A 25,934-nucleotide genomic window follows, 5' to 3' on the forward strand; every position below is an offset into this window, starting at 1 on the left:
GGGCCCTAGGTGTACCCTAACCAACCACAGTGCAGTGCCCATCGCTCCAATTGTTGTGACGTCAGGGCTCTCAATACTGCACATTGGTGGAGGAGGAGGGGCCGCAGGGCGACCGCACACATCGCTGAACCAATGGGAGCCCACGGATGTTTCCTCTGGGGATTTACAATCTGCCCCTCTATGCCACATATCATCCGCACTACAGGGTCTTCACTGACCGAGCCACGGCCCCACTGGCCCTCATGACGCTACGCCACTTATATGAGTTGCCAAGTGGCCGCGGGCGCTACGTGGGCGTGGCCGCGGGCTAGACGCGAGCCCCCGCGTAGCGGGGGCGAGCTTCTAGTCATTACAAACAGGAGCTGCCACAAAGCTGCGTGTGAAAATAACTTCCCGCTGTTATTTACTTAATGGCTTTACAAGGATTCCTAACCTGCTAGTGCCAACTGTTGGCCAGGGTAATAGGACTGAATAATCTTTCTCAGAAGTACCACAATGTTACATAGAGCTGGGATTTGCCCCAGCCAAGAGGTCCGTTCACCAGTCCAGTACTAAGCAGTTAACACTGAGCAGCTAAGCACCGCTAAGCACTGCTGAAACCTCACTCAGCCAGCGGCTCTCCTCCATTCAGCATTCTGCCCGTCTAAGACCATGTCCTGGGAACTGAGAATGATTCTCCTTAGCCTTCTGACCATCTACATCACATCAGTGGTGGGTAAGTAGCCTTAATCCTCACCCTGGTAAAGACTTAAAAGCAGGTATTTTGCTTTCTTGCTTCGGTTTATGATTACTGTCCATTGAGAGCCTTTAAGTAAATTAATGTAAAGGGAGAAGTCTCAGTGACACAGAGTAATAGCATTTGTGGCAAATGAAATGGGCAGACCTAGGTTATAGGTTGTTCTTTTTTTCCTGTTGTTTTTATTTGTATTTAAATGTTTGTTTTTGAATCAGTTTAGTTTCACTTTGATTCAGAATGGGTTTGCTAGTTTTGGTTTACTTTTCTGTGTTTCAAAATGTTTCGTTTCAGTTTCGTTTTTATTAGCTAAACACTAACTACACTTCACTTTCACTCTTAGTTTTAGATTTAGTTTAGTTTTAATGAACTCTAATAACCTTGTGGCAGACATGACAAATAAAACACTCATGCCAGTGAAGAAGAATAGTATAATATCTATTTAACCTCTTAAAGACATCATTTTAAATGCTGGAAATTCAAATAATGTGAAAAAGAGTACCTATACGTTATAATTCTCATAAACAACACGTTATATACATTTTGGAAATCAGTGTTTGTTTGACCAGCTAAATCCTCCTGTGCCAACATTCAGAAAACATCCAGTGAATAATGTTCTGTCAGGAGTGGAAGAAGTAACTGAAATTCTTGTCAAGATAATTAGTATGTAAATATCTGAAGTTGTCCCTTATCTGTCATCACCAGATAGATGGCTTTAAATTTCCATTTTCCTCACAACTACCAATGCCTAGGATGTGTAACTATCTACTGAGCTTTTGAGGATAAGCACATATTTATACATATATGTAGATGTTAGAAGAAAGTATAGCCTCCCTTATTCACTCTTTAGTTTCCACATGTGCAGTTTGTGAATGAAGACACACAAATAAATCACAATACTGTGTGTATACCATACAGGAAAAGTAAGCTACAGGGAGCCAAATCGTAAAGCGGCCTTGTATAGCACCATCATGAGGCCGATTATAAAAAAGTGTGTGGAGTGTCCTTCCTTTGCTTATTAGGATTGTGCATGCAAAGTTTGACATCAATCGGTCCAGCAGTGTCCGATATGAGCAGCACAGTTTCTCTCTCTCTCACACACACACACACACACACACACACACACACACACACACACACACACACACACACACACACACACACACACACACACACACACACACACACACACACACACACACACACACACACACACACACACACACACACACACACACACACACACACACACACACACACACACACACACACAGTCTTTGCCCCCCAGCCTGTAGGCCTGGCAAAGACAAGCAAACCTAAATCAAACGCTCACATTAGATCAAAAACTAAATCTAATGAATATTTCCAAACTACACTGGTACAAACCACAAAGAAACCTGCATGTATGAAGGCATACCGTACCCTCAGCAGGAGAAGGGGACCAGCCTGCGGACGACTGCGGCGACTTCAACAACACTGTTTGGCAGGAGTACCGCAATCAGGGGGCCAAGCTGCAGATCCAGTACCTTCTCCTGACGCGCAAGAACATGGACTGTGCCAGCGTGTTCAGCCAGGAGAGTCTCAACAACACCCAGGAGCCCTCGCTGTTCAACTCCTCCCTCCCCACCAAGATCATCATCCATGGATACAGGTAAAACTTTCAATACTTACAATAGCAGACGTATAAGCTCACAACGCGTCGCTTCCGCGACGCGTTGAGCTTGTACTTCTGCTATTGTCAGCGTCATATGACGGAGCATAGATTAGGTATAAGGAGAACAGGGAGGGAGATTTTTACATAAATACATAAAATACATTACATCTACATATCAACATCTTCAATATATCTACAGCATTGGTTCTCAAAGTGGGGGTACTTGAGGGGGTTCCAGGGGGTCCCCCAGCTAAATGATAGATAGGAACCAAGTGGACCCTTATGGGTCTGCAACTCTGAGAGTGTACAAATGGAACCAAATGGACCCTAACGGGTCCATTTGGTTCCATTTGTACACTCTCAGAGTTAAATTAACATTGATTTTACCATATGAATTGGGGTCCCAGAGATATAAATCCTTGAAGGATTTATATGAAATTAAAATGGTTGAGAATCACTGCTAGAGCCGTAGCAATCTTCTCTTATGGGGGTCCCTGGCATATCTTTTCAAATGGGGGTCTGCGGGCTAATAAGTGTCCATTTGGGGGTCCTTGACATGAAAAGGTTTGAGAACCACTGATCTACAGTATATACCATCCTACCTTCCTCCATACCTATGTATCTTTACCTGTCCATCTGACCATCGCTTTCTCTCTTCCTCCTTTCCTCCATTAATCCATCCGTCATTTCAATATCTCCCATTCCACTCCTAAATTCCCCCTTCATCCCTTGCTTTCTCCCTCTACGTGACCCTCTCCATTTCATCCATCCATCCATCGAGTGCCTCCCTCACCCATCTCTCCCTGTGTGTTAGGGCCTTGGGCAGTAAGCCGTCCTGGGTGAAGGAGCTGGCTCAAGCCCTGCTCAGGGCCACAGATGTGAACGTGGTGGTGGTGGACTGGATCTACGGTGCCTCGTTCGCCTACAACCTGGTGGTGGAGAACTACAAGGAGGTGGCCCTCCAAATCTCCGTCCTCATAAACCAGCTCCAGGTAAGACTCACACTCATCATGACCTCCGGACAAGGAGGTCATTTTGTCAACCCTGTCTGCCTGCCAGTCTGTGGTTAGCAGGATATCTCGAGCAGTTATGAGTGGATTTGCACAAACTTAAAAAGGAAGGACGAACTGATTAACTTTGTATGCCAATTATTGCTCAAAAGATTCGCTTTTGTCAGGGCCGGGGAGAAGCCACAACAGCATCCAAACCAAACAGGGGGTACGCCTGTCACAATTATTACATAATCGTCTAGTCGCAATTATCTGAGATAATCGCAATATTTTTGCATAATCGTCATAATCGTCTACATTTTGAAACATTTTCAATATTAAAAAAAGCAGAAATACGCCCCCCGAGACTCTAGTTTGTCATATCTGCCCTGTGCAATTTTTGATTATGAAGCCTAAAAGGCAAACAGATTTTTTTATCTTATTCATAATGTTCCAATGTTCAATGCCCAACACACAATTAAATCGTTAATTATTTCAGTGAAAATTAATCCCCAATTTAAATTTGTAATCGTGACAGCCCTAGCAGGGGGGCTTCTGGCGACAGCTCGCGCGCTGGCAGCTGAAGGTCGACCTAAGTAGACAGTTAAAATGTCCAGACACCATCGCAGTAGCCTCGGAAACCCATGCATTTTTTTTTTGTTACACCATCGCAGTGACCACACTCTGGCCTGACATGGTTCTTGTGTCAGAATCAAGAATCAACAAGGCAGGTGGTCCCTGCTGGAAGTGACTGTGCCCTGGGGAAGAATGGATGGAGGAGGCGTTTGAGAGAAAAGAGGGCCAGGAGGTCGGGTGCAGAGGATTCGCAAGCCAGTCACTCTGCAGGGCACTCAAGCTGCAGGGGATAAGGATGCCGCTGAGAAGGCAATAAAGATGGCTGTGGATCAAGGGGGTGATCCGTGGATCATAAACACTACCTAGACCAGGGGCCAGTTGCACCAAACCTCACTAAGTTCAAACTTAGCCTAGTTATAGCTTAAATGGCTTTTTAAAAAAGCCATTTAGACCAGATTTGCAAATTTTGCAGATATATATCGCGGCACTCGGTGCCGCGGTATGAGCTTGAAGATCTGCTATTTTTGAATAGCCAAAGAAATCTAAAATTACACAGATGCGTCCCCAGATTGAATGGGTTAAGCTATAACTAGGCTAAGTTTGAACTTAGAGTGAGGTGGTGCAACTGGCCCCTGAGGTCTTCAACAGGGGGACCCCTAGGGGATCCTCAGAGTAACTACAGGGAGTCCGCCAAATCTTTGTATGATGGGGAACGTTAGCCGAAACTTGCAGATCTACAAGCTCAGAGAGTTGGTGTAGCGGGAAAATGAGAAGAGCCAATGGTCAAGTTGACCAAATATTGAGGGTTTAAAAGGTTAACTGTCTAAAGAAAATAACTTCTAAACAGATTAATATAAATGGTAAATGGTGCATTTACCCTGTATATAGCACCGTTTTTCAAAATACTTTACAATGTGCATTGCATTCATTCATCCATTCACACACCGATGGTGGAGTAAACCATGCAAGAGTTAAGTGTGTTGCTCATCAGCATCAAACCGGGGATCAAACCTGGAACCCTCCGAGACGTCAACCACAACACACACAAAAAGTGTTGTGGTTGTTCCAGGAAGAACAGAAAAACTTGGTCACATGCATCATGACGTTATATTGGTCAAAAGGGGATGTGCTGCCAGAAACACCACAACACCTTATCAAGAAACTGCCACCCTTTCCTCTGCTAGTCTCTGTGGTGTAACTGCACTTTATCTCTATAGGCCTGTCACAATTATTACATAATCGCCTAATCGCAGGGAAATTTGGGATAATCGCAATCATTTTTGCTTAATCGTCATAATAGTTTGTTGAAAAATGTTTATACATTTTCAACAATTTTCAAAAATAGTGGAAATAGATGCGTTAGATAAGCTATTTCCACTATTTATTTTTAAATGTTGAGTGTAATATTATTTTTATTAAATAAGGCCTATTTTGGCATAGTATATTATTTATTTTGATTATTGGTATCGGTCATTGTCAGTCATTTCTTTGTTTAAGTTATTTGTCATATCTGGCCCGTGCCATTTTGTTTACAAAGCCTAAAAGCCAAACAGAAATGTATTTTTTATGTTCCAATGTTCAATGGAAAAACACAATTAAATCGTTGATGGCAATTATTTGTATGACAATTAATCATCAAGTAAAATCTCATGATCGTGCCCTACTTCTCACCTACTATCTCATCATCAAAGTTTCTTCCAGTTTCTCATAAATACCAAGCAGAGTAGTAGGTTGTACTGACTGGAAGCTAGCGGTGACCACAGTCTTCCTGTAGCTTCATGACACATCAAAATGTACATAAGACACACAACTGTCCATCAGTACCCTATGATGACACTATGATACCATAAACAGTGGTGGAAAAAGTACTTACAGTTTTTACTTAAGTAAAAGTATCGATACAACGTAGAAAGTAGAAATACTCTGTTACAAGTAAAAGTCTGGTAATCAAAATGTACTTGATTAAAAGTACAAAAGTATTTTGGAATCAAAATATACTTAAAGTACCGAAATTAAAAGTACTCATTATGCAGAATGTCCCATTGCACATGTTTTCAAATGTATACAAATCTTTTGAAAATAACAGATCTTGAGCTTGTAGATCTGCTATTTTCAAATGGCCGAAATGTATAGGGCTGAAGTCGTTAATGTATGTTTTGTAATAATCAAAATCTACAAAGTAACTAGTAAATAAAGTTTTCAAATACTTATAATGGAGTAAAAATTACAATATTTGCCTCTGAGATGTAGTGGAGTAGAAGTAAAAGCTAAAAGTACTGAAAATTTGAAATAATCCAGTAAAGTAAAAGTACAGTACTTGAGTAAATGTACTTAGTTACTTTACACCCCTGGCCATAAATGTATATTCTTCGGGTTGGGGATTCAACCGTTCATTAGCATTTGTGACAAAGGTCTTAATAGACGATAGATAGAAAGTACGTAGTTAAATCATATAATAAATATAATCATATGCTATAAGTATTTAAGTGCCTGATTTTAACTTTAAACACTTTAACCCTAGAATCCCATTCTGGGGGAGAACATTCTGTTAAATCAGCAGATCTACAAGCGTTGTGAGCTTGTAGATCTCCTATTTTCAGTGAAGAGATAGGCTGATAGATAAGAGATAGATAAGCTGTGTTACACCCTTGGAAGTTTCAATGATGCGGTTAGCTGATTAACCACTTATGTAAGTCCTATTTCACACTCATGATGAAAATATCCTTTGAAGAATTCTGACAATAATAACATGCCCAATATACTGTACTAGGGACTCCAGTTTGAAAGCGGTTAACTGCTTGTGACACAAATGTTGCCCATATACTTTAACATGTTTATGCAAATCATACGTGGTGTTTTCATGTGACGCTTTGGCATCTGAAACAACTGACACCTGTCCTCCCGACAGAATCATGGCTGCAAACTGGAGTCCTTCCACTTCATCGGAGTCAGTCTCGGAGCACATGTCTCTGGGTTTGTAGGAACCCTCTTCGAGGGCAAGATTGGAAGAATCACAGGTGAGCCCCAACTACAATAATTCATTTGTTTTAATATACCGGCCATATACAGTAGCTACCATACACTACAAAGAGGTCAACATCCGAGAGTACCAACACAGAGAGACATACTCTCAAATTCATACCGTGTCTGCCATCTGACTCCACTGCTACATCTGCAGAAGAAGCACAACAACGGAGCACGCCACGAGGCCAGACAATAAAGGTCTCCACACTGGAGAAGTCACTCACAAAGCCTCTTGTCTCCGACGGTTTAATTTGAATGAGACTTTCAAAGAAAACTAGCACAGCGTTCCAAAAATATCACAATGCCACTTTGATGAGCGAGAGCCCCCCTCGGAGCTGTGTGGAGTGGCACAGGCCTTCCTCTCCGCCCACACCAGGCAAAACAATGTGCAGCTGTTTGCTTGTTTATATGTGATGTTTGTTGTCTGACTGGCTGGCAGGGCCAGTGTGAGCTTTTTGTAATGTTCAAATGTAGTGAGGCACCATAAGAACTGTTGACAACACTATATCTTTAACTAGGACGAGTCTAGAAGGATGTATGCAAAACATAGTTCAGGCAGTTGCGTGTTCCACTGACTGGAAACATCCGATGACACGGTCATAGTGAGTGAACCACACAAACCCTAGCATCCCTATTCTGGGCAGGGTAATAATAAGTGAACATTTGGCAAAAATGGATGAACGTTTGGTGAAAATAGGTGAACACTGGGCAAACATTAGGTGAAAATAGCAGATCTGCGTTAAGACACGTTGTGAGCTTGTTGGCGGCTTTTCTCACAATTTGACGTACAACTACTAAGTATACACTATATAGTGTTTAAGTGGTTAAGTCTTCCATATCTGGCTCCATACAGTACATACTTGACCAAGCATGGAATCTTGACAGATCCCAAATAAATACATTTAAATGCAATTTGACAAAAGCATTATTCCCTTCACAACAATATCTACAGTACTTCAAAGTTTACTTATTCCACATTTAAATGTAATAATGGCAGAGTATTTGACCAACATAATTGTATGCCATGAATGTTTTGAATACATTTTATTTGTGTGTGTGTACAGTACTGTACTCAAAATGTATTGTTAGCCTACCATCACCTTGCTACCTCTAGAGATGTATTGGCCTATAGAAAACAAATGAATCTTAGCTCCATGGTGTTAGTCTTTCTCAACTGACTCAACTGGTGTTGAAATGATAAAGAGTGAGTGTTTTACCTCATCATGCAGGTCTGGACCCCGCCGGGCCCATGTTTAAAGGGAGGGACACGTTTGACCGTCTGGACCCCTCGGATGCTCTGTTTGTGGAGGCCATCCACACCGACTCCGACTGTGAGACAACATAAAAAGGACTCTGAACTCCATGCTAATATCATGCTGTATTTTGTTTGGTTATATTGGTGTATTTATTTATGTGCAGCCAAATTAGTTTCCCACTTGAGAAATGTATAATAACGTGAATTCATTTTCATAATAGGCTAGGCCTAAAGTTAAAGGGAGTGTAAGTGATATTTTATGGTTCAACCAAAAGCTTTTTGTGTGTGTGTGTGTGTGTGTGTGTGTGTGTGTGTGTGTGTGTGTGTGTGTGTGTGTGTGTGTGTGTGTGTGTGTGTGTGTGTGTGTGTGTGTGAAAAGACTGTATTCAGAGAGTAGCCTAATCAATAACATCTCTCCAGTTATTTAATAAACAGAAAATACATTTTCTGGTGGGTATGCCAATTTTATCCAGTGAGTACCCATTTGTCAGCTTCAATTTTATAGTGCACATCTATTTTTTTTTTTGTGTCATCACTTCCAATTTCCTGTCTGTATTATCTCCTGGTTGGAAAACAAAATTTGGTATAGCTACCCACCTGAAAATGCATTTTCTGTTTACTAAAAGGCTGAAGGATCAGGAGACTCCCATTACTGAACAAACACTCTAGCATTGATTAAGCAACTATCAGAATACAAAACTATTTAACACTGCTTTTAACAAATAAATATCACTAACTGCACCAGCTTGCTTGTATGTCTAGATGGAATTGACAATGAACTAATTAGCCTATTGGTTCACTGGGTTTCCACTTTACAGTTTCCTTTCCACCATGACCTAAACCAGGTTCCTTTACCTTTTCCATCAGATTTTGGCATCTCCATCGCTGTTGGTCACGTCGACTTCTTTCTGAATGGGGGCATGGACCAGGCGGGATGCGCCAGGTCCAAATTTGCGTCAAGTAAGTTGAACCCAACCGTGTTGTGTTGGTGTGCAGTAGGCTTGGTAGTGAACCTGGAACTCCACAAATCACCTTCAACCCAGACGTGGCTCAAACAAGGGGTTAAATTCGTTATACTGCTTTGCCACCAAAATGTGGAATGCCCTACCAACAGTTATTAAAAATAGTGTGAATCCATTCCTTACTAACCGCTCTAAAAGAGCATTTACAGGTGGCTGCAATTCGGAAAGTTCTGGCCCCTGTAAAAAGTGCAAGCCTATCGCCAGAAATGCATTTGTTCATCCATTTTCTGCCCAAAAGGTGTATTTTTGACCTGAGGTGGAGGGCTCCGACTGTACCCACTAAGGAAAGTAGGCTTTCAACATCTTAAAACGTCTTTGTTTTGGTGACTAGCGAAAGTGTATTTTTTTCTACTGTCGAGGCTGCGCTACCGTGGATATGCGGGTAATGCCCGAAAAGTCACAGCGTTAAGGAGAACTCCTTTCTAACGCTATGGATATGTACATGAACGCTAATAACTGACACCTACTAATACAACAAAACAAACAAAAAGCCCCCGGCATGTGACTCCTTAGTGTCAGCATTGTGTTGTCAGTTCTTGTGTACTTCCCAGTGTACGGCTATGTGATCTGCGACCACATGAGGGCGGTGCACGTCTACATGAGCGCACTGAACGCGTCGTCGGCATCAATGTGTCCGATGACTGGGATCCCCTGCTTCAGCTATGAAGACTTCCTATCAGGACACTGTCTGAGCTGTGACAACGGCCTCTTCAACGGCGTCTGTCCCACTATAGGTAAGGAGGCCAAGGGCAGTGCCAGTGGTGGAAAAAGTACTACATTTTTTTCTTAAGTACAAGTATCAACACTGCAATGTAGAAATACTCTTGTTATCAGTATAAGCCCAGAATTCAAAAGTTACTTGAGTAAAATTACAAAGGTGTTGGCATCAAATTGTACTTGGAGTAAAAGTACTCATTATGCAGTTTAAGGGTTAAAAATGTATACAAATATTTTTAAAATAACAGATCTACAAGCTCACAACTTCAGCTATTTTCAAATGGCCGAAATGCATATAGTGCTCATTGAAGTGGGTAATGTATGTTTTGCACTCGCACCAGTGAGTGCCTCATACCTCATTCTATGACTGGCCTGGAGACTACTTAAGTTATCACTTATCACTACCTTTCATGTCAAACCCCTGATACAGTGACAGACACTGATACAGTAAAGAGCTTGAATGATATTATGTCCTTGTGGGCAAACCACACTGTCATGGGTTGTGTTAATTCATCTTCAATCCGTTAATGTAGCCTACCAACAGGCTTCATTTGATTTGTTATGTGAGATCAGCCTGTGATTCTCAGTCATTGTGTGTGTGTGTGTGTGTGTGTGTGTGTGTGTGTGTGCGTGTGCGTGTGCGTGTGCGTTCGTGCGTATTTGTGTTTCAGGTTTATCAGAGAACAGTGGGATAACAACGTCTCCACTTCCAAGAGAACAAAAGCTATTCCTCCTCACAACCTCCTCTCCACCCTATTGTGGTGAGCGACTCTGTGTGTGTGTGTGTGTGTGTGTGTGTGTGTGTGTGCGTGCGTGCGTGTGTGCGCGTGCGTGCGTGTGTGCGTGCGTGTGTGTTGTGGGCCTGTGGTTTTATGTTTACATACATTCCACTCCATCCTGACACTTTCATGGTCAGTTTCTGCTCGTTCATTTTGTCTGTTGTGGTTTTGTATTGTGTTTTATGCCTTGCTGCAACCCAAATGTTCCAATTTTACCCATTAAGTCTTGAAATTGAATTTGGTCCTCTTCTCCCCCGCCTCTCTGTCTGTCTGTTTGTCCCTCTGTCTGTCTCTCTGCCTGTCTCTCTCTTTCTCAGCTCACCACATCCTCTTGGTGATTGATGTGTCTCCCCTTGATAAGAGTGCCGAGATCGAAGTGACTCTGAAGACAGAGAACCTGGGAACGGTGCAGAGACTCAGATTGTAGGCACACACACACACACACACACACACACACACACACACGCTCGTGCAGGCACACACACTCACACACACACACACACACACACACACACACACACACACACACACACACACACACACACACACACACACACACACACACACACACACACACACACACACACACACACAGCACCAGTACTTTAGTTTAAAGAGAGTGTTCATTCCACAAATTAGGTCCCTACGGCATTCAGCATCAGAGATAAGTCATACAGTACCTATGCCGGTGTCACTGACCAATAACAAGTAAATTGGTAGGTATCCCCTTAATCCCCAGAAGTCCTCACTAGAGGCCTTAACGTCAATTGTTTCTACTTTGGGAGTAACCTACTGTACAGCGACCTCACACAAAGACAGAGACAGTGCTTCCATACTCACTTTAATTAGAAAGAGTCTGGCGGGTGCTCCTATTTTTGGCTTCATTATATCTTGTGCCCTTTTGTCTGTGAAGCACATTGTGACAACCCTATATCCCGTACTTTAAGAACTTTAGCCCTATATACAGTACTTTGTCATAGGATGAACAGCAAAAATAGCTGATCTACAAGGTCACAATGCACGTAGTGAGCTTGTAGATTGGCTATTTTCTTTATTACCATAAAAAACAAAAAATACTTTATCTATAATGACATACCAAAAACATTGACAGGTTGAAATTGTTCAGAACTTTTTTATTGGTATTATTAAGCTGACTTGATACTTGAAAAGGGCAAGAGGTGACTTAAGACAGCTCACTTTGCCGTGAATAAGGGTGCGTTCATGCCAAGTTGGAAATGTTTTCCACTTCCGAGTAAAAAAACAAAACATGAATGGTCCCTCCAACTCATAATTCCTGGTCAGAAACTCTGGGCTATGTCAGAGCTCTGATGTAAGAGCTGTTATGTCACAAACACAGGAAGCAATGTAGTGGAATATATTTGTGGAAGGTTTGAATAAGAAATAACAGCGTGTTTTACTGTTCAAGTTTATGTTTATGCAAGAGAGCTGCTATTTCACAGCTTCTGCTGTTGTGAAAGCAGCCAAACAGACGCAAGTTTCTTTCGGATGTAAATTTTGTTCCGACGTCAACTACCTTGCTCTGAGGGGGGAAGTACTGTGGGAAGTTCTTAGTCGGAAACTACTCAAGGCATTGAAATCTCTGTATCTGCCTTCAGCCAGCCTTCACAGGGGGACTGGTATCTCAGGTTTAAGACGTTCTTCTACAGTTTAACCACTTAAACCCCATACGTTGTTGAGCGGAGTCCCTCAGAGCTATATACTAGTAACGGTTGTGTTTTCCCTCTGCATTCAATATCTTGGCTGAAAATAGCCCATTGACAAACAAAACGCATTGTGAGCTTGTCGATCTGCTGTTTTCTGCGAATGTTTTCCCAGGGTTTAGCAATAAATAAAGAATAAATATGAATACACAATCCAAAACAAAAATATAATTTAAAAAAACTGCATAAAAGGAGGAATTGAGGAATCTCAAGTATTCAACTTCTGCTAAGTTAATTGCACGGGCGATCTTTCCCCTGCAATCAGCATTGCCTGACAGACTACAAGACATGTTATCCACCCAGAACTGGAGCTATTATGTATACTGCTTTATATAAATGGAGAGATGGTAACTTCTATTTTGAGAGCAGACATGAGCAGTATACTGTGTGTTCATATGTCCCATTGGCCAGGTGCAGGGCACTACTGTACGTATGTCCCATTACTGTAGGCACATACTGTATGTCCCACCTGCCAAGTGTAGGGCACTACTGTATATCCTATTAGTCAGGTGCAGGGCACTACGGTAAGTACATATACTGTACTGTATGTCCCATTGCCCAGGTGCAGGGCAGAAAAAGATGTCATTCCATATCTTAGAATCTACAATTAATTAAGTGTGTGTGTGTGTGTGTGTGTGTGTGTGTGTGTGTGTGTGTGTGTGTGTGTGTGTGTGTGTGTGTGTGTGTGTGTGTGTGTGTGTGTGTGTGTGTGTGTGTGTGTGTGTGTGTGTGTGTGTGTGTGTGCGTGCACATGCTTCCAGTCAGAGAGACACTAACAAGTACAGGAGGGTCGTGGCCCACCCAGCTGCACTGTGTAAGATAGGCTCTATCCAGCTGAAGAACACAGGGTTCCGGTTCTACAGGCAGGGAGACATCCACATACAGTCTATATGTCTGTCTGAGTTCCCCTCACACACGTAAGTACAAGTACAGGACTGTCTGTGTAACACACACACGCACGCACCTGACTACCTGGATTCAAACCCAGGTCTCCCACATGTGTAACCAAAGCACCACTCTTCCAAAGGGGAATCCAGAATGGCTGCGGTATTAGATTTCAGGCAGGACTACTCTGCTGCTTTGCTACTTTGCTACTCTGCTATTTTTGGCCTCCCGGGGGACACAACGGGACAAGCCCCCAATGTAAACACCGGGATTGGAACCCAGGGTCTCCTGCACGCAAGAACCATAACATCTACCACTCGGTCAAAGGGGAATTCCTCCCCATTGGCCAAGGGAGATATTAGGCTTCTCTGAGCACAAACATAGGCGGCGGGTGAGCCTGACAATTGGGAAGGCTAGGAGATCTGGCTCGAGGCTGGGGGGGTCGGCCACGCGCGGACGCAGAAATTGCGCGTGTGCGGATTTTTTTTTGCCCGGATTTTGTTAAGTTTCTTTTTGGTTTTTGGTTACTTTATTTCGGTTTTAGGGTTAGGTTAGGGTTATGTTCATTCTTATTTTTGCCTGATTTTACTGATTTATTATCCAAAAATTAACTAAATAATGCTGCGCACATATATTATATATAATTTGCACAATTCCCAGAATTTCCCAGCATAACATTTGGGAAGGCTTAGCCTACCCTAGCCTTCATTACCCGCCGCCTATGAGCACAGTACTGTACTGTAGTACATTTCAAGCATGTGTGTGTGTTTCAGGCAAGAAGAGCCACTGTGTGTAACCAACATTGACATCAGACGAGGAGCTCCGTGGTCACATGACTTCATACAAGTGTGTGGAAGATTCTGAGAGAAACACTTCAGTCAATAAACACTCACTGAATGAAACCAATTCTCTCTCTCTCTCTCTCTCTCTCACACACACACAAACACAGTTAAGTTACCTGTCGATAAACATCTAGTTTAGCAAATTCCTCCTTTGTGGATAAAGTTAGGAAAGTGTGGGCATAGATGATTAAAGTACTGCATGATGCATCTCTTGCCAACTTTCTCTCTCTCTCTCATGCACACACACACACACAGTACAGTACACTTCCCACCACTGCCTTTGAATTTATTATTCAACACTGTTCTTTGGTAGCTATTATTAACAATCGACTGGACAAGACGGAAAGAGAAATGGAAAAGGTGAATTTGTCCCAAATCTGTCTTTAGTTGTGAGGGAAAGACATGGAGGAAGGATAATGATAGGACATCCCTGACTGTTCCATAAAGTACACAAAGGCAAACATGCACACTATTCCCAGATAGAAACATACAAACTCCATGTATCTTTTAGGAAACAACCTGATGCTTTGCTTTTACTGTGTTTTAACTTAAATGATTAAACAACATTTGTATTTTCTCATATCATGAAATGTTAGTATCACTGTAAATGTATTTCTGTAATGAATGTGACAAAAATGTCCATCGTTCGGTAAAGCAAGGCAATAAAAGGACAACTTTTCCCCCTGTCTGTATTTAAAAGTTTTGCAGGGATGTTCGAGAGTTTGTAACCTTTATATTTTAGGCATTCTGGTGACAGTGCTCAGACTGACAGGAAGTGTGAAACAGACTTGTTACTGTGGAAACTTCCAACAAAATGTCCTGTCCTGGGACAGAGGAGACAGCACTCGTATCTGCAAAGGATCACTTTAATGTGACAGCAAGCACGCTGACATTTTCGGAGAAAGCCTTTTTCAGAGCTTACAGGAAGGGTGGCGTAGGGGTCTATATATAAGATACCGTATACTGCCACCCATAGGTGACGTATAGAGGAGCTTCCTCACCATGCCCCCCCCACCCCAATCTTTATAATGGTATTATACAGACACATGGTAATCTTCTCATAGTGCTTTGCTGTGGCATAATCCTTTTTCTTTTCTTTTATACAGTATGTTGTTACAGAGCTCTCTTGGTTTATGCAGTATACTAGGCCAGTGATCCTCAACCTATTTAATTTCAACGCATTTTCATCGCATGGACACCAAAATACAATGTAAATGGATGGATCCAGCTCACAATGATTGTTGGCAAAGTTCTGGCTCAGAGAGCAATGGCAAAAAAAAAGATATCTAGTTTAGAAGATCTAAACTAGATTTTTGGGGCATTCCAGACCTCATGGGCAATTATGTTTTTTGTTTATGTTTGTCTTGAAAATGTTTAGTGTTAAGCAGAACTTTGGGACTAAATATGAGGGGTCTTTCTAAGATCAAGCAAGACAAGGCAGAGTTAATCAAACGTGATGTGTCCATGGTATGCAACCTCTGAAAAATGACTGAAGAATACGATGGGGTGGGAGTCTGGGAGATTGGTGGTTTAATGATCATTGCTATGTCCTTTAAGAAAGGGTTCCTTAAAATTGTTGTTACAATCATATACTGTATATGGTGGTTCAAAATCTGACGCCGATTTGGTGTCACAAGTATACTTGATGTTGATGTTGGCACACCGACTATCAAGAAAATAAAAACATGGCACATCTCCAAAAGGTTGCCGACCCCTAGCTGCTGTAGGCAACACACTCATAAATAAAAACATGGCACTTCATCTCCAAAAGGTTGCCGACCCCTGCTGTAGGCAATACACTCAGAGTCCACACCACAACTGTGATGACATTGACATAGTGAACAATATTGTTGGGATCACTTTCAGAGAAATGTCATGAACGACAGAAACACTGACAGCCAATCAATCAACATCCATATACGGATTTACAGGACATCACGTTAAACCAGGGGTCTTCAACAGGGGGTCCGGGAGCCCTAGGGGGTCCTCAGAGCTACTATAGGGGGTCCGCCAAATCTTTGTGTGATACAATGTTTTTTTTACATTAACCACTTGAACACATCCCTATTCTGAGGGGAACATTAGCCAAAAATAGCAGATCTACAAGCTCGAGCTTGTAGATCGAAAGAGGTTTGGTGTAGGGTGGAAATGAGCAAATCAAGTACTAAGTATTAAAGGTTTAAGTGGTTAAATGTCTGAAATTTAAAAAAAACATAAATGTACACACTGTACAGCTAAGGGGTCCTTGGCCTGAAAACATTTTGAAAACCCCTCCGTTAAACACATCACTGACATTCAACATATTTACAGAATGTTATGGTTCATCAGTGTGGATGCTCACATTGGTGTGGATGGTCTTTTATGACATGTTAGTGACAGCGAAGAATGGAAAAACAAACGGAAGCGATTGCATTTTCACCGCACACAAGAATTTTATGGAAATATTGGCCCCATGACATTGTAGTCCCCCGTTTTATTCTGGAAATAACCAAACACTAAGCAGCAGACATTTCACAGTATACCCTTGTGTATTCATTGCTGACTCAATCAAAAGCGGTGCGAAAGCTTCCCAAGTGTCCTGTGAATAATAAAGAACAGAACCAATGATTTTTATGCACAAGTCACTCAGATTGAGTTACGGTAAATCAAGGTGCAGTTACATACAGTACACATGACACAAGCAACATAAACATGCCCTCACAAAACATGAACGTGAAATAGAAAATTGTTCTGTTACGGTTCCACCATGCAGGCATATAACAATCTGCCTGTATTACGTTTTGTAACAATAAGTGAGAAATAAAGAAATAAAAAGTTGTCACATACAAAGGCAAGTCCACATAATATCTGGACTTGTAATTGGATCATATTATGATCCAATTTCCAAACTCAAAACAGGATGAAATAAAGGCAAAATGCCATTATCATATTACAGTGACCTAGTGTGGTCCAGACTTGATTTCTTATAAATAAAAACTTGAGACCAAATATTGAAATTCTAACTGACACGGTGGATATCCTGCTGAGAAGACTGTAATTATGCTGTTCGTTATGTCCCTATACGAACTTTCCATGCTGCTAGAGACCTGTCACAGGATGTCCGGAATGTGGATAGCAATGAGCGGGATGATTTATCATCAACATGGCACCATTTTGCACAAGTGGCAACAAAAGGAAAGATCCAACGTTCATCACCTCTTCCTCCTCGATGTACCTTGAACCCCCTGACATTCATTTTAGATCTGAAACTGTTAACCATGCACTTTAACCCGGCCTATAGGCTATACTTTGTACCTACCCAGCAAAGATATGATGCATGGTCTTTGTTTAGTCAGGGAGAAAGAGGCGATGACGTTACAATACCTTCTTATGTTGTCACTCTTTACTCCTGTAATCACTGGTAACCAATATCCACGTAGTTCATGGCAGGCCTCAATTAGGTTAACTGTTAAGTGCAGTCCAAATACCCAAGGAAAATAGCAGGTAATACTCTAAACTACAGTGCTGTTTCAGACTTAAAAGAAAGTGAGGTAAAGTAAGTGAGAGCAAGGAGAATGAATAGTGACAGAGGACAATTGGGGCATAGGACTTATGCTGAATTTATATTCTGTTGAACGACGGTGTCACTCACCAAAAATAGCCGATCTGCAAGCTCACAACGTGACACGATGCGAAGTTGCATATCGGCTATTTTCGATACGCAACACCCTCATACAGTACGACAAAGAATAAATAAGGCTTTCAGCACAGGGCGAACAGGATTCCATTGTTTGTGTTGTCCTACACAGGTGGCCCACATACAGTAGTATAAGAATGTAACATGTAGTAATAAATACTAATGTACTCAATGCTCAATTCCTAAATGTCTTATTTGAGTTCAGTGTTGTATCCTTCTCACTCTTCCTAGCTCACATGAGCGAGGTTACCCTGTACAATGCATTAGTGTAACATTCAATGTTGATAAAAAAAAACTGCTGGAAATTTAGAATTCACCCAACAGAAGTAGTTCCTGATGATGTGTTCCTCCAGGAGATACCAATCTCACAGCTTCGGGGTGTCCGTGGGGGCCAGCGGGGCCCGCCCCCTCTGGAATCGCGGTGGTATGCTCCCATTGTTGTCAGCTCCTGTGGAAACAATAGAATCATTCTTGGGCATGGAACAGGTCAATTAATCTTCTGTGAAGTACAAAGAAACCAGCATACCATTCATTTGAAGATTCATTTGATATTAAGCTTGAAAATGTAAAATAATCTTTGGAACACTGACATGCTATACACAATATGACCCGGTTCATTATGGTACCATACGGCATGGTACAGTATTCATGGCTCAATATCGTAAGATACGATTTAGGCAAAAAGTGCATTCCATCCTTCCATTAGCCTATGGCAATGCAGCAGATTTGAACCCCTAGTATCTGCCGCGGTGGGCAGGAACTTTACCCCTGCACCACTCGAGCACCAGCGATAATCTTGTCAGGGGACCCATCCCAGTATAGCATCATACCTCATACGAGTAACTTCCCTGGAGGTGTGAAGTCACATGCACACTAATAGCACTCGACTCAGACATAGTAACCATTCATCTTTGGTCTTCTTGTTCTAACTGATTAGGGAAGTACGTCAAGCACTTGTTGTGACAGATAGGAGGACGTGTTGATGTGTTGCATGGATCTCCGACTGGATGAGAACTAGCCAATCGTATCTGCCGCCGTCTCATCCCACCACCAACTGATGACATTTCGTAGCAGCTAGCAGCTAGCCACTGCCACCCACCCACGTCTGAACAGTGAAGGTCAGCAGGTGCTTCCATGATAGAAGCAGTCCACCAACCCACAGTTGTCCACAAATTCAAGTACCCCCACCCACCCACCGCCACACCCCCCCCCCCACACACACACACACACACACACACACACACACACACACACACACACACACTCCTCCATCCATCTCACCCTCCCTCTGTCTGAAATATGATCTTCCCCTCATGATTGGATGAGAGGTAGGTTTGGGATGGCAAGGGGAGGGCCTACAGTATATGATAGGGGGACAGATGGAAAGATGAACAGATGACTCTATGGAGAGAAGGGGGTTGGACTAGTTGGATTAAGAGTATGACACCGGGTTTCTGGATATCACAGACGTTCCCAAACCGTAATCCTCATCATCAGACACAAATACACAGCTGTTGGTGCCCAGCAACACAACCCCCCCCCACACACACACACACACAGACACACAATAACAATGGGGAAACCCCTCATTCCACCCTGGTCAGACTTGCTAGCTAACAAACACTCAGCTCAAGGTCATGTGAGTACAAATACAAGCAGAGGAAGTTTACAGTTTCAATCCAAACCTAATGCTGCTTCTCTAAAAGCAATGCAACTCTGGTAGAACTTACTAAAGCACAATGTCAGTGTGTCTTTTCTTTGAAAAACAGAGCAAGTGCGAGAGAGCAGGAAGACAGAGCATTACCTCCTCAACGGATATTAAACTCAAATAATTACTGTAATTTGAAAGTATTTCATGGCAGTTCTTTGGCTCCCTATTCTTGGTCCGCAACACAGATAATAACATCCCCCTCTGAAGACAGGTTAGTAAGAGCTGTGGACCCGGCAAGCCATTCATGCACACCCAGCCCAGACCATGCACCCTCCATCCTCCATGTACGGTGTACTTACATGTAGCTTAAGTGGTGACCCAGTGTGTTAGCTTCAGCACCCTGCCCCTCTAACTCAAATCAATTCACTCCCATAATCCATTAAGGAGCCCGCCACATCAGCAAAGTCCTCCAGGACCAGGCTGGTGGAGTCCTCACCGGACGGCAGCTCGGCGTCTGGGACCCAGGCCTGGCGGTGGTCATAGTGTGGAGCCCGGGGCTCGGCTAGGGGGCTCTTCCTCGCTGGTCCTTGCGGACTGGGTTGGAGAGGGGATGGGTTCGACACCTGGGAGGTAGACGCCGGCTCCTGCTGCTTCTGCGACTCTCCCGGGATGCCCGGGTCCTTGGCGTTGCCGCTGCCACTCCCACTGCCCCCCTCGCTGCCCTGCGAGGAGGGCGCCAGCACGTGGTAGAGGCTGGGCAGGCGGATGTCCAGGCGCACGCCGCTCTTTATGAAGAGCTTGTCGTTGAGGGTGTAGAGCTTTTCGGCGATGTCGTAGCCCAGCATGACGGAGAAGATGCGGGTGATGTAGCGCTCCCTCGACAGCAGCTGGTAGAGGCGGCGGCGACGCCACGAGATGTAGCGGGAGTCCTCTTCTGCCGTCAGGGTCACCTAGGGGTCAAGGAAATTCACAGATCAATAGAGTTACGGGTCATATACCTCTGTTTTACGAAGATCAATGCCCCAACAATGAATGAGTCTTTTTTGCCTCAACCCAATATAACCACCATCCTCTACTGGTGGCTAATATGAGTTCCTCCACTATGACTCACAGTATGCTTATTGCTTAGCATCACTGCCGACCATTTTCCAAAACATAGCCTTCCGTGGTTTGTTTGCTTTTTGAGGAAGCCGTTGGACTCTATTCCTTTCAGTGCTGTATGAAATTCAATTTGCAGAGACTTGCTTGAGATAGGTGATGCAAAATACTAAATATCATTGCACTATTATTTTAGGTCAAGGTTATGTTACAGTTGCAATTTAATCCATTTTAAAGCACAGACTCACGTGAAAGGTCTATCTGAAAACAATCTTGGAGAAAAAGCCAACACTGACTCATGTAAGTTTAGTAACATCTTAATGACTTCTAAAAATAAAACCATTAACGGGAAAATATATGTTACTGTACGATATATGACCTAAAATGTGAGTACCTACCTACCTGTCTAAATGTCTCAACGGAAGAGTAAGGTCACCACTTCGAACTACTGCAGATGTACTAGTTATATTTAACATACTCTACCACCATACTCTAACTAGATTGGTCAAAATTAACATTTATCTGTTAAATAAAGTCCTGCATTGCAGCTTTAAGTAGCAGTTGCCCATGGAATAAATTATTTCTCATTCAATTCCCCCTCCCATCCAGGAAATCAAACTGGCCTTCCAGACACAAGCCAATCACTCTAACCTCAAGGCCAACACTCTCTTTCTCTATTCAGTGTTAATTTATCCATTTGTAACCCTGTGAGTGTGGGCTGGACCCTTACGGGTCCATTTGGTTCCATTTGTACACTCAGGCTAACTGAGGATTTTACTGTGATGTAACTGACACTACAGGATAGGCCTGAGGGCAACTGCTTTCCCCTGTTCAATTTGATCCTCCTGATGGCGGGTGCGATAAGACGTAACTCGCCGCAACCCGAGAATCATCCGGAATCCTTGAACGGCACTACATCAAATTGGTTTTACCACCACACTAATGCAGCTTCCAACCCGTTTCTCAACCATGTTATGGTCAAAAGACTTCTTAAAATGGCTCTCTTTTCTTCTATAATCAGGGTTGGATTTGCCTGGGGTGATGGCTGGAAATCCATGCCTCTGCTTTTGATATTCACGCCTTCTGGTCGCCGGTGGGGATATATTTGATCCATTCCCTGCTTCTTGTTAGACCAAACAAAATACATCTTTTGGGATATGTAAACTTTTTGATATGTGTGATATTTATATATGTTTGATAATATCACAATTTAGCAATGAATAAAAAGCACAGTTCCACAACCAGACAACCATTCAAAAGCATTATGAATTAAAATGATGACTAAGAAATAAATAAATCGTTAAAATAAACTAAAAACTCAAATGTAAGAATTACATTATCTAATGTATAATGCATAAACGTATGTGTGTTGATGCAGAATATCAAGTGCAGGACCAGCAAAGATTTTTGTTAACAGGTTTTATGAGGCTTATTTCAGTTATTTGTGTATTTTATTACTGTAATTATTGTGTATTGTGTGGGAAATACATCAGTAACCAAAAGTTTGTCCTAACCACCTCGGTTGCTATGGCATTGGCTACAGACTATTGAGCGTTGAATGTTTACCTGGAAGTTGCCTTCCTCGTTGGGCCTGAGAGATTCCCACTCAGGTGAGTCCAGGAACTGGTGTGGTTGGATGTAATGTAAGAACTGTCCCTCAAGTGACACACTGATCCTGATAGGATAAAGACACGATTATAAACAAAGGGAGGTGGGAGAGAGACAGCGAGTGTGACAGATAAAGAGAGAGTGAAAAATAAAGACAGACTCAAAGAGATAGAAAGAGAAATTAGTAGGCGATAATGAGAGAAGGGAGAGCTGGAGGTCACCGTACAGACATCTACTGCACGTTATCATGAATGCACTACTGAATACACACACACACACAATCCTATAGCTGCTAATAATAATAATAATAATAATAATAGCTTGAATTTATATAGCGCCTTTCATAAACCCAAGGACGCTTTACATCAAAAACAATGAACAACTAACAGACAAATGAACAAACAAAACAACAAACAACTATATGCCATGCTAATATTGTAGAAGTATAAATATCATTAGCTATCGACGCTGTGATCAACATTTAAGAAGAGGCTCTTTACAGTGTTGGTGTACCTGAGTCCTGTCTAATATTAATAATACACTGACTGTTCACAACATATCTATGGGGCAGCAATGCAATATGATAAGGTATTAATCAATGACAAATTATACTTCTTATGAAATATATGTTCATCATACCAATAACAAATGTATTTGTCTTGGGTTTTGTACTGTATGAGCAAAATTCACAGATACACACCCCAGTCACAGATAAGTCTCTCTCTCTCTCTCTCTCTCTATATATATATATATATATATATATTTATATATAATAAATGTAATACAGGGCACCCCGGTGAGGCTCACAGAGTTAGTGTGACCCAGGTTCAAATCCGCCCGAGGCACTTTACTGCCTTTTCTTGTCTGTGTTCATTGTCTCCATGTGATAATAAAGGACAAAATATGGATCAGTAGAAGCTTGTTACCAAGGATCCCATGGAAACAATATTTAATTCACAGACACACACACACACACACACAACACTACCCACCTCCCATCCAGCAGAAACGACAGCTGGTCAATCGGAGTCTTGCCCTCCAGGGCGTACGTGTCCCCCGTCTTCAGCTCCACCACCTTGTTCTCGAAGGCTCCGGCGATGTCCTTGAACACCTGGACGGGCACGCCCAGGGGCAGGTACACGGCCTGGTACAGGACGGTGAGCTCCTCGCTGTGCAAGCCCTCCTGGTGCAGCCGGAAGACGAGGTGGCAGATCTGAGCGACGCACGCCAGAAGCAGGAGCAGGTTCCAGGTGAAGACGTCCAGGCCACACATGGTCAGCCAGCCCCACAGGGTCAGGCACAGGAAGGACGGCACCATGAAGCCAAAGATGTAGAGGCAACCGTAGGCCGTGCTGCCCCCCATGTAGCCCAGGACCAGCATGGTGTTGCCCAGGTGGTAGAGGGCACCTTCTGTGTTGTTGGTCCAGCCATCGCAGAGCTGGTGACCGTAGATTATGGAAGAGTTGTACACAGTCATACTGGAACCTCTTGAAACAGCGACTTATGTACAGATCCAAGAATTTAAAAGTGAAAAATAAAAAGGCGTTAGACGTGTGAAGTATGCACACAAAAAAAGCCAGAAAGAAACTAATGCTGTGCTACCGATGAAGCTCGTCTGCTCAAACGTGTTTCTGTCATCCCATCTGCAAAGTCCACAACGGGTTGTTTTTAGCTTTAATTGATCAACTTTCTATAGAAAGGAACAGCTAATACTGACTCAAAATCAAGAGTTTGTGTTCCTCTGCCATACAGTTGGAAATTCCTCTTCATGGAGAAGTTATCACTGCTTCTTCAGCCACTGGACTAACAACACAGTCAGAACAGATCTATTCTCTCATCTTCCTTTCTGAAAGTATGTTGTCCTGTTGTCTGCCTTCTACTTTTCTTTCTATTTCTCTCACCCATTAGTGTGCTCTGGAGAGCTAACAGCTGGTGACAGAGAGAGAGTGAGAGGGGACAGGAAGAGAGGGAGAGGGAGCAAGGGAGACTGGGAGAGGATAGAGCCCTAGAAGGATAACCATGTTTGGAATTGAAACCCAAGGAGCAGGGGAGTCACTGATAGAAAGCAGACCAGCTACTTAACATAACAGACGGACAGGAGAGAGAGAGAGAGAGAGAAGAGAGATGATGGCAAGTGACAGAGGGAGGTTGTAGTGACTGCAATGCCGGTCGAGATGCACAAAAATCTCTGTTCCTTTACATTTCTGCCCGAGTTACAGCTCAGAGTATCCCAAAACAAAATAGAGACCCATAACTTCACAGGCCTGCTGTGCTGCCAATTGCATTGGCTTTCGCCAGTGCATATTTAGAGACAGTGAAATACTGTAGATAGTGACTGAGCAGGTCAGATTTCAGCAACGAACCGCCTACCGTGCCATTCACTTCACACAGCCCTCTGATACAGACGCACTCACAGGGACCACTGGCCCCTTCCATTACATGCCTCCCCTTACTGTACACACTTTTACTAGTTCACTCAAATGTATACACACTAATTTTCACACTGTCAAATCTTTATCGTAATGTGTAAATAAGACTTGACCAATTAAAGCCTCAGATACTAGACTAATTAAAGATGAGAAAAGTGGGAGTTACTCAATAACCAGCAGATTATAATAGATGTTTTCCACATCTTCACAGTTCTTCCCTCTGAAGACATTGTGACATTCAAAAGTAATTTCTCACATAATTCGATTGTTATCATTGTAGCACTTTTTTCCATACTGTAGGTGTTGCTATGCGTCATAAAAAATTAACTGTGCTTAACCAACCGTCAATGCCCATAACTTGCTCTCCAGGGTCTTTTCTCCAGGTGAACTGCTTTGACATGCAAGAGAACATACATTTATGTATACAGTATACCTGTGACCTACCCCTATGTATTTCTGTATGGTTTACAGATGTTTACAGTATGTGTCAATCACTAATAAAAAAAACATAATCTTAACCTCAGTTTGGTGGTATAAAGGCCCTTTACTGATTACCTAGTTCTCATAAATACTCCTATAATCTAACATGGTGCGCACACATGACATGTCACACCTAAACATGTCCTGGCACTTGTAAAAGTGGGAAAGGTCATTCAGCAGAGCTCCCCCCCCGACATGGCGTCAGATCCATACAAGGAACAGAGCCACAGAAAAAACGCACCAACACTCATCGTAATGACATTAACAGCGAGGTACTGTAAATGGCAATCACAGCAAAACCCCTGGGGGCAATTTAACTCATTGCCCAAATTGGTGTAGAATAACTCCAGGTATAGAAATGGAACCAAATGCACCCATTTGGTTCCAGTTGTACACTGGGGAGTTAAATTACTACTCATCTCACATGGTACCGTCTGTCTCACACAATTATATTTTTGAGACATATTGCATGCTGTGACATTATCCCCATTTAATTTGTGTGCATTATACCATCAGCCTGGGATCATTGCACTCCCATTTCCAGTGGGGGACATTTCTGCACATTTTGCAACCAGCTTGGCTCAGGGCCATCGGAGCTGTACCGTCGCTAAATACAGCTCATGCTACTTACAAAAAAAAAAAAGGTGGCACACTATTGAGGGAAGAATGCAGATATGTGAAGTGTTGGCCAGAGTTATTTTAAGCCGAGTGCATACCAGGGACAGCAACTGTGGCAGGCAGGCAACCCTTTTCACAGGAAGATTTAGAACCAGCCTTTATTCTGAGTGAGAACCT

At 42.7% G+C, this 25,934-nt stretch overlaps 2 protein-coding genes across 6 annotated transcripts; one reads left to right on the top strand and one right to left on the bottom strand.

The window, feature by feature from the left end:
- Positions 1–366: 366 nt before the first annotated feature.
- Positions 367–17,072, top strand: pla1a (phospholipase A1 member A). 4 transcript variants are annotated; one of them, XM_084084963.1, is made up of 11 exons: positions 367–715; positions 2,162–2,384; positions 3,202–3,379; positions 6,861–6,969; positions 8,206–8,307; positions 9,099–9,191; positions 9,787–9,987; positions 10,642–10,731; positions 11,067–11,172; positions 13,232–13,387; positions 14,129–17,072. In XM_084084963.1, the coding sequence occupies exons 1-11, from the start codon at positions 652–654 to the stop codon at positions 14,217–14,219; spliced, it is 1,413 nt and encodes a 470-aa protein (XP_083941089.1). In that variant the 5' UTR covers positions 367–651; the 3' UTR covers positions 14,220–17,072. The 4 variants fall into 4 exon arrangements, with proteins under 4 accessions (XP_083941089.1, XP_083941091.1, XP_083941090.1 ...); XM_084084965.1 differs by having other exon boundaries at positions 9,805–9,987; XM_084084964.1 differs by having other exon boundaries at positions 2,165–2,384.
- A 134-nt stretch (positions 17,073–17,206) lies between these two features.
- Positions 17,207–24,127, bottom strand: popdc2 (popeye domain cAMP effector 2). 2 transcript variants are annotated; one of them, XM_084084968.1, is made up of 4 exons: positions 23,223–24,127; positions 22,189–22,297; positions 20,021–20,474; positions 17,207–18,321 (listed from the first exon to the last, which is right to left on the bottom strand). In XM_084084968.1, the coding sequence occupies exons 1-4, from the start codon at positions 23,705–23,707 to the stop codon at positions 18,239–18,241; spliced, it is 1,131 nt and encodes a 376-aa protein (XP_083941094.1). In that variant the 5' UTR covers positions 23,708–24,127; the 3' UTR covers positions 17,207–18,238. The 2 variants fall into 2 exon arrangements, with proteins under 2 accessions (XP_083941094.1, XP_083941093.1); XM_084084967.1 differs by having other exon boundaries at positions 19,884–20,474.
- Positions 24,128–25,934: the final 1,807 nt, after the last annotated feature.

Source organism: Gymnoscopelus microlampas (assembly GCF_963454915.1).
Source record: "Gymnoscopelus microlampas genome assembly, chromosome: 17".
Classification (NCBI taxonomy): Eukaryota; Metazoa; Chordata; class Actinopteri; order Myctophiformes; family Myctophidae; genus Gymnoscopelus; species Gymnoscopelus microlampas.

Excerpts from the sequence above, each read along its gene's own strand:
- pla1a (XM_084084963.1), top strand. The coding sequence starts at position 652 with ATGTCCTGGGAACTGAGAATGATTCTCCTTAGCCTTCTGACCATCTAC. Across the intron at positions 3,380-6,860 it reads TCCTCATAAACCAGCTCCAG|AATCATGGCTGCAAACTGGA; the intron begins GTAAGACTCACA and ends TCCTCCCGACAG. Across the intron at positions 13,388-14,128 it reads TCTGAGTTCCCCTCACACAC|GCAAGAAGAGCCACTGTGTG; the intron begins GTAAGTACAAGT and ends TGTGTGTTTCAG.
- popdc2 (XM_084084968.1), bottom strand. The coding sequence starts at position 23,707 with ATGACTGTGTACAACTCTTCCATAATCTACGGTCACCAGCTCTGCGAT. Across the intron at positions 22,298-23,222 it reads TCGTTTCTGCTGGATGGGAG|GATCAGTGTGTCACTTGAGG; the intron begins GTGGGTAGTGTT and ends TTATCCTATCAG. Across the intron at positions 18,322-20,020 it reads AGACGCCGAGCTGCCGTCCG|GAGCTGACAACAATGGGAGC; the intron begins GTGAGGACTCCA and ends TTGTTTCCACAG.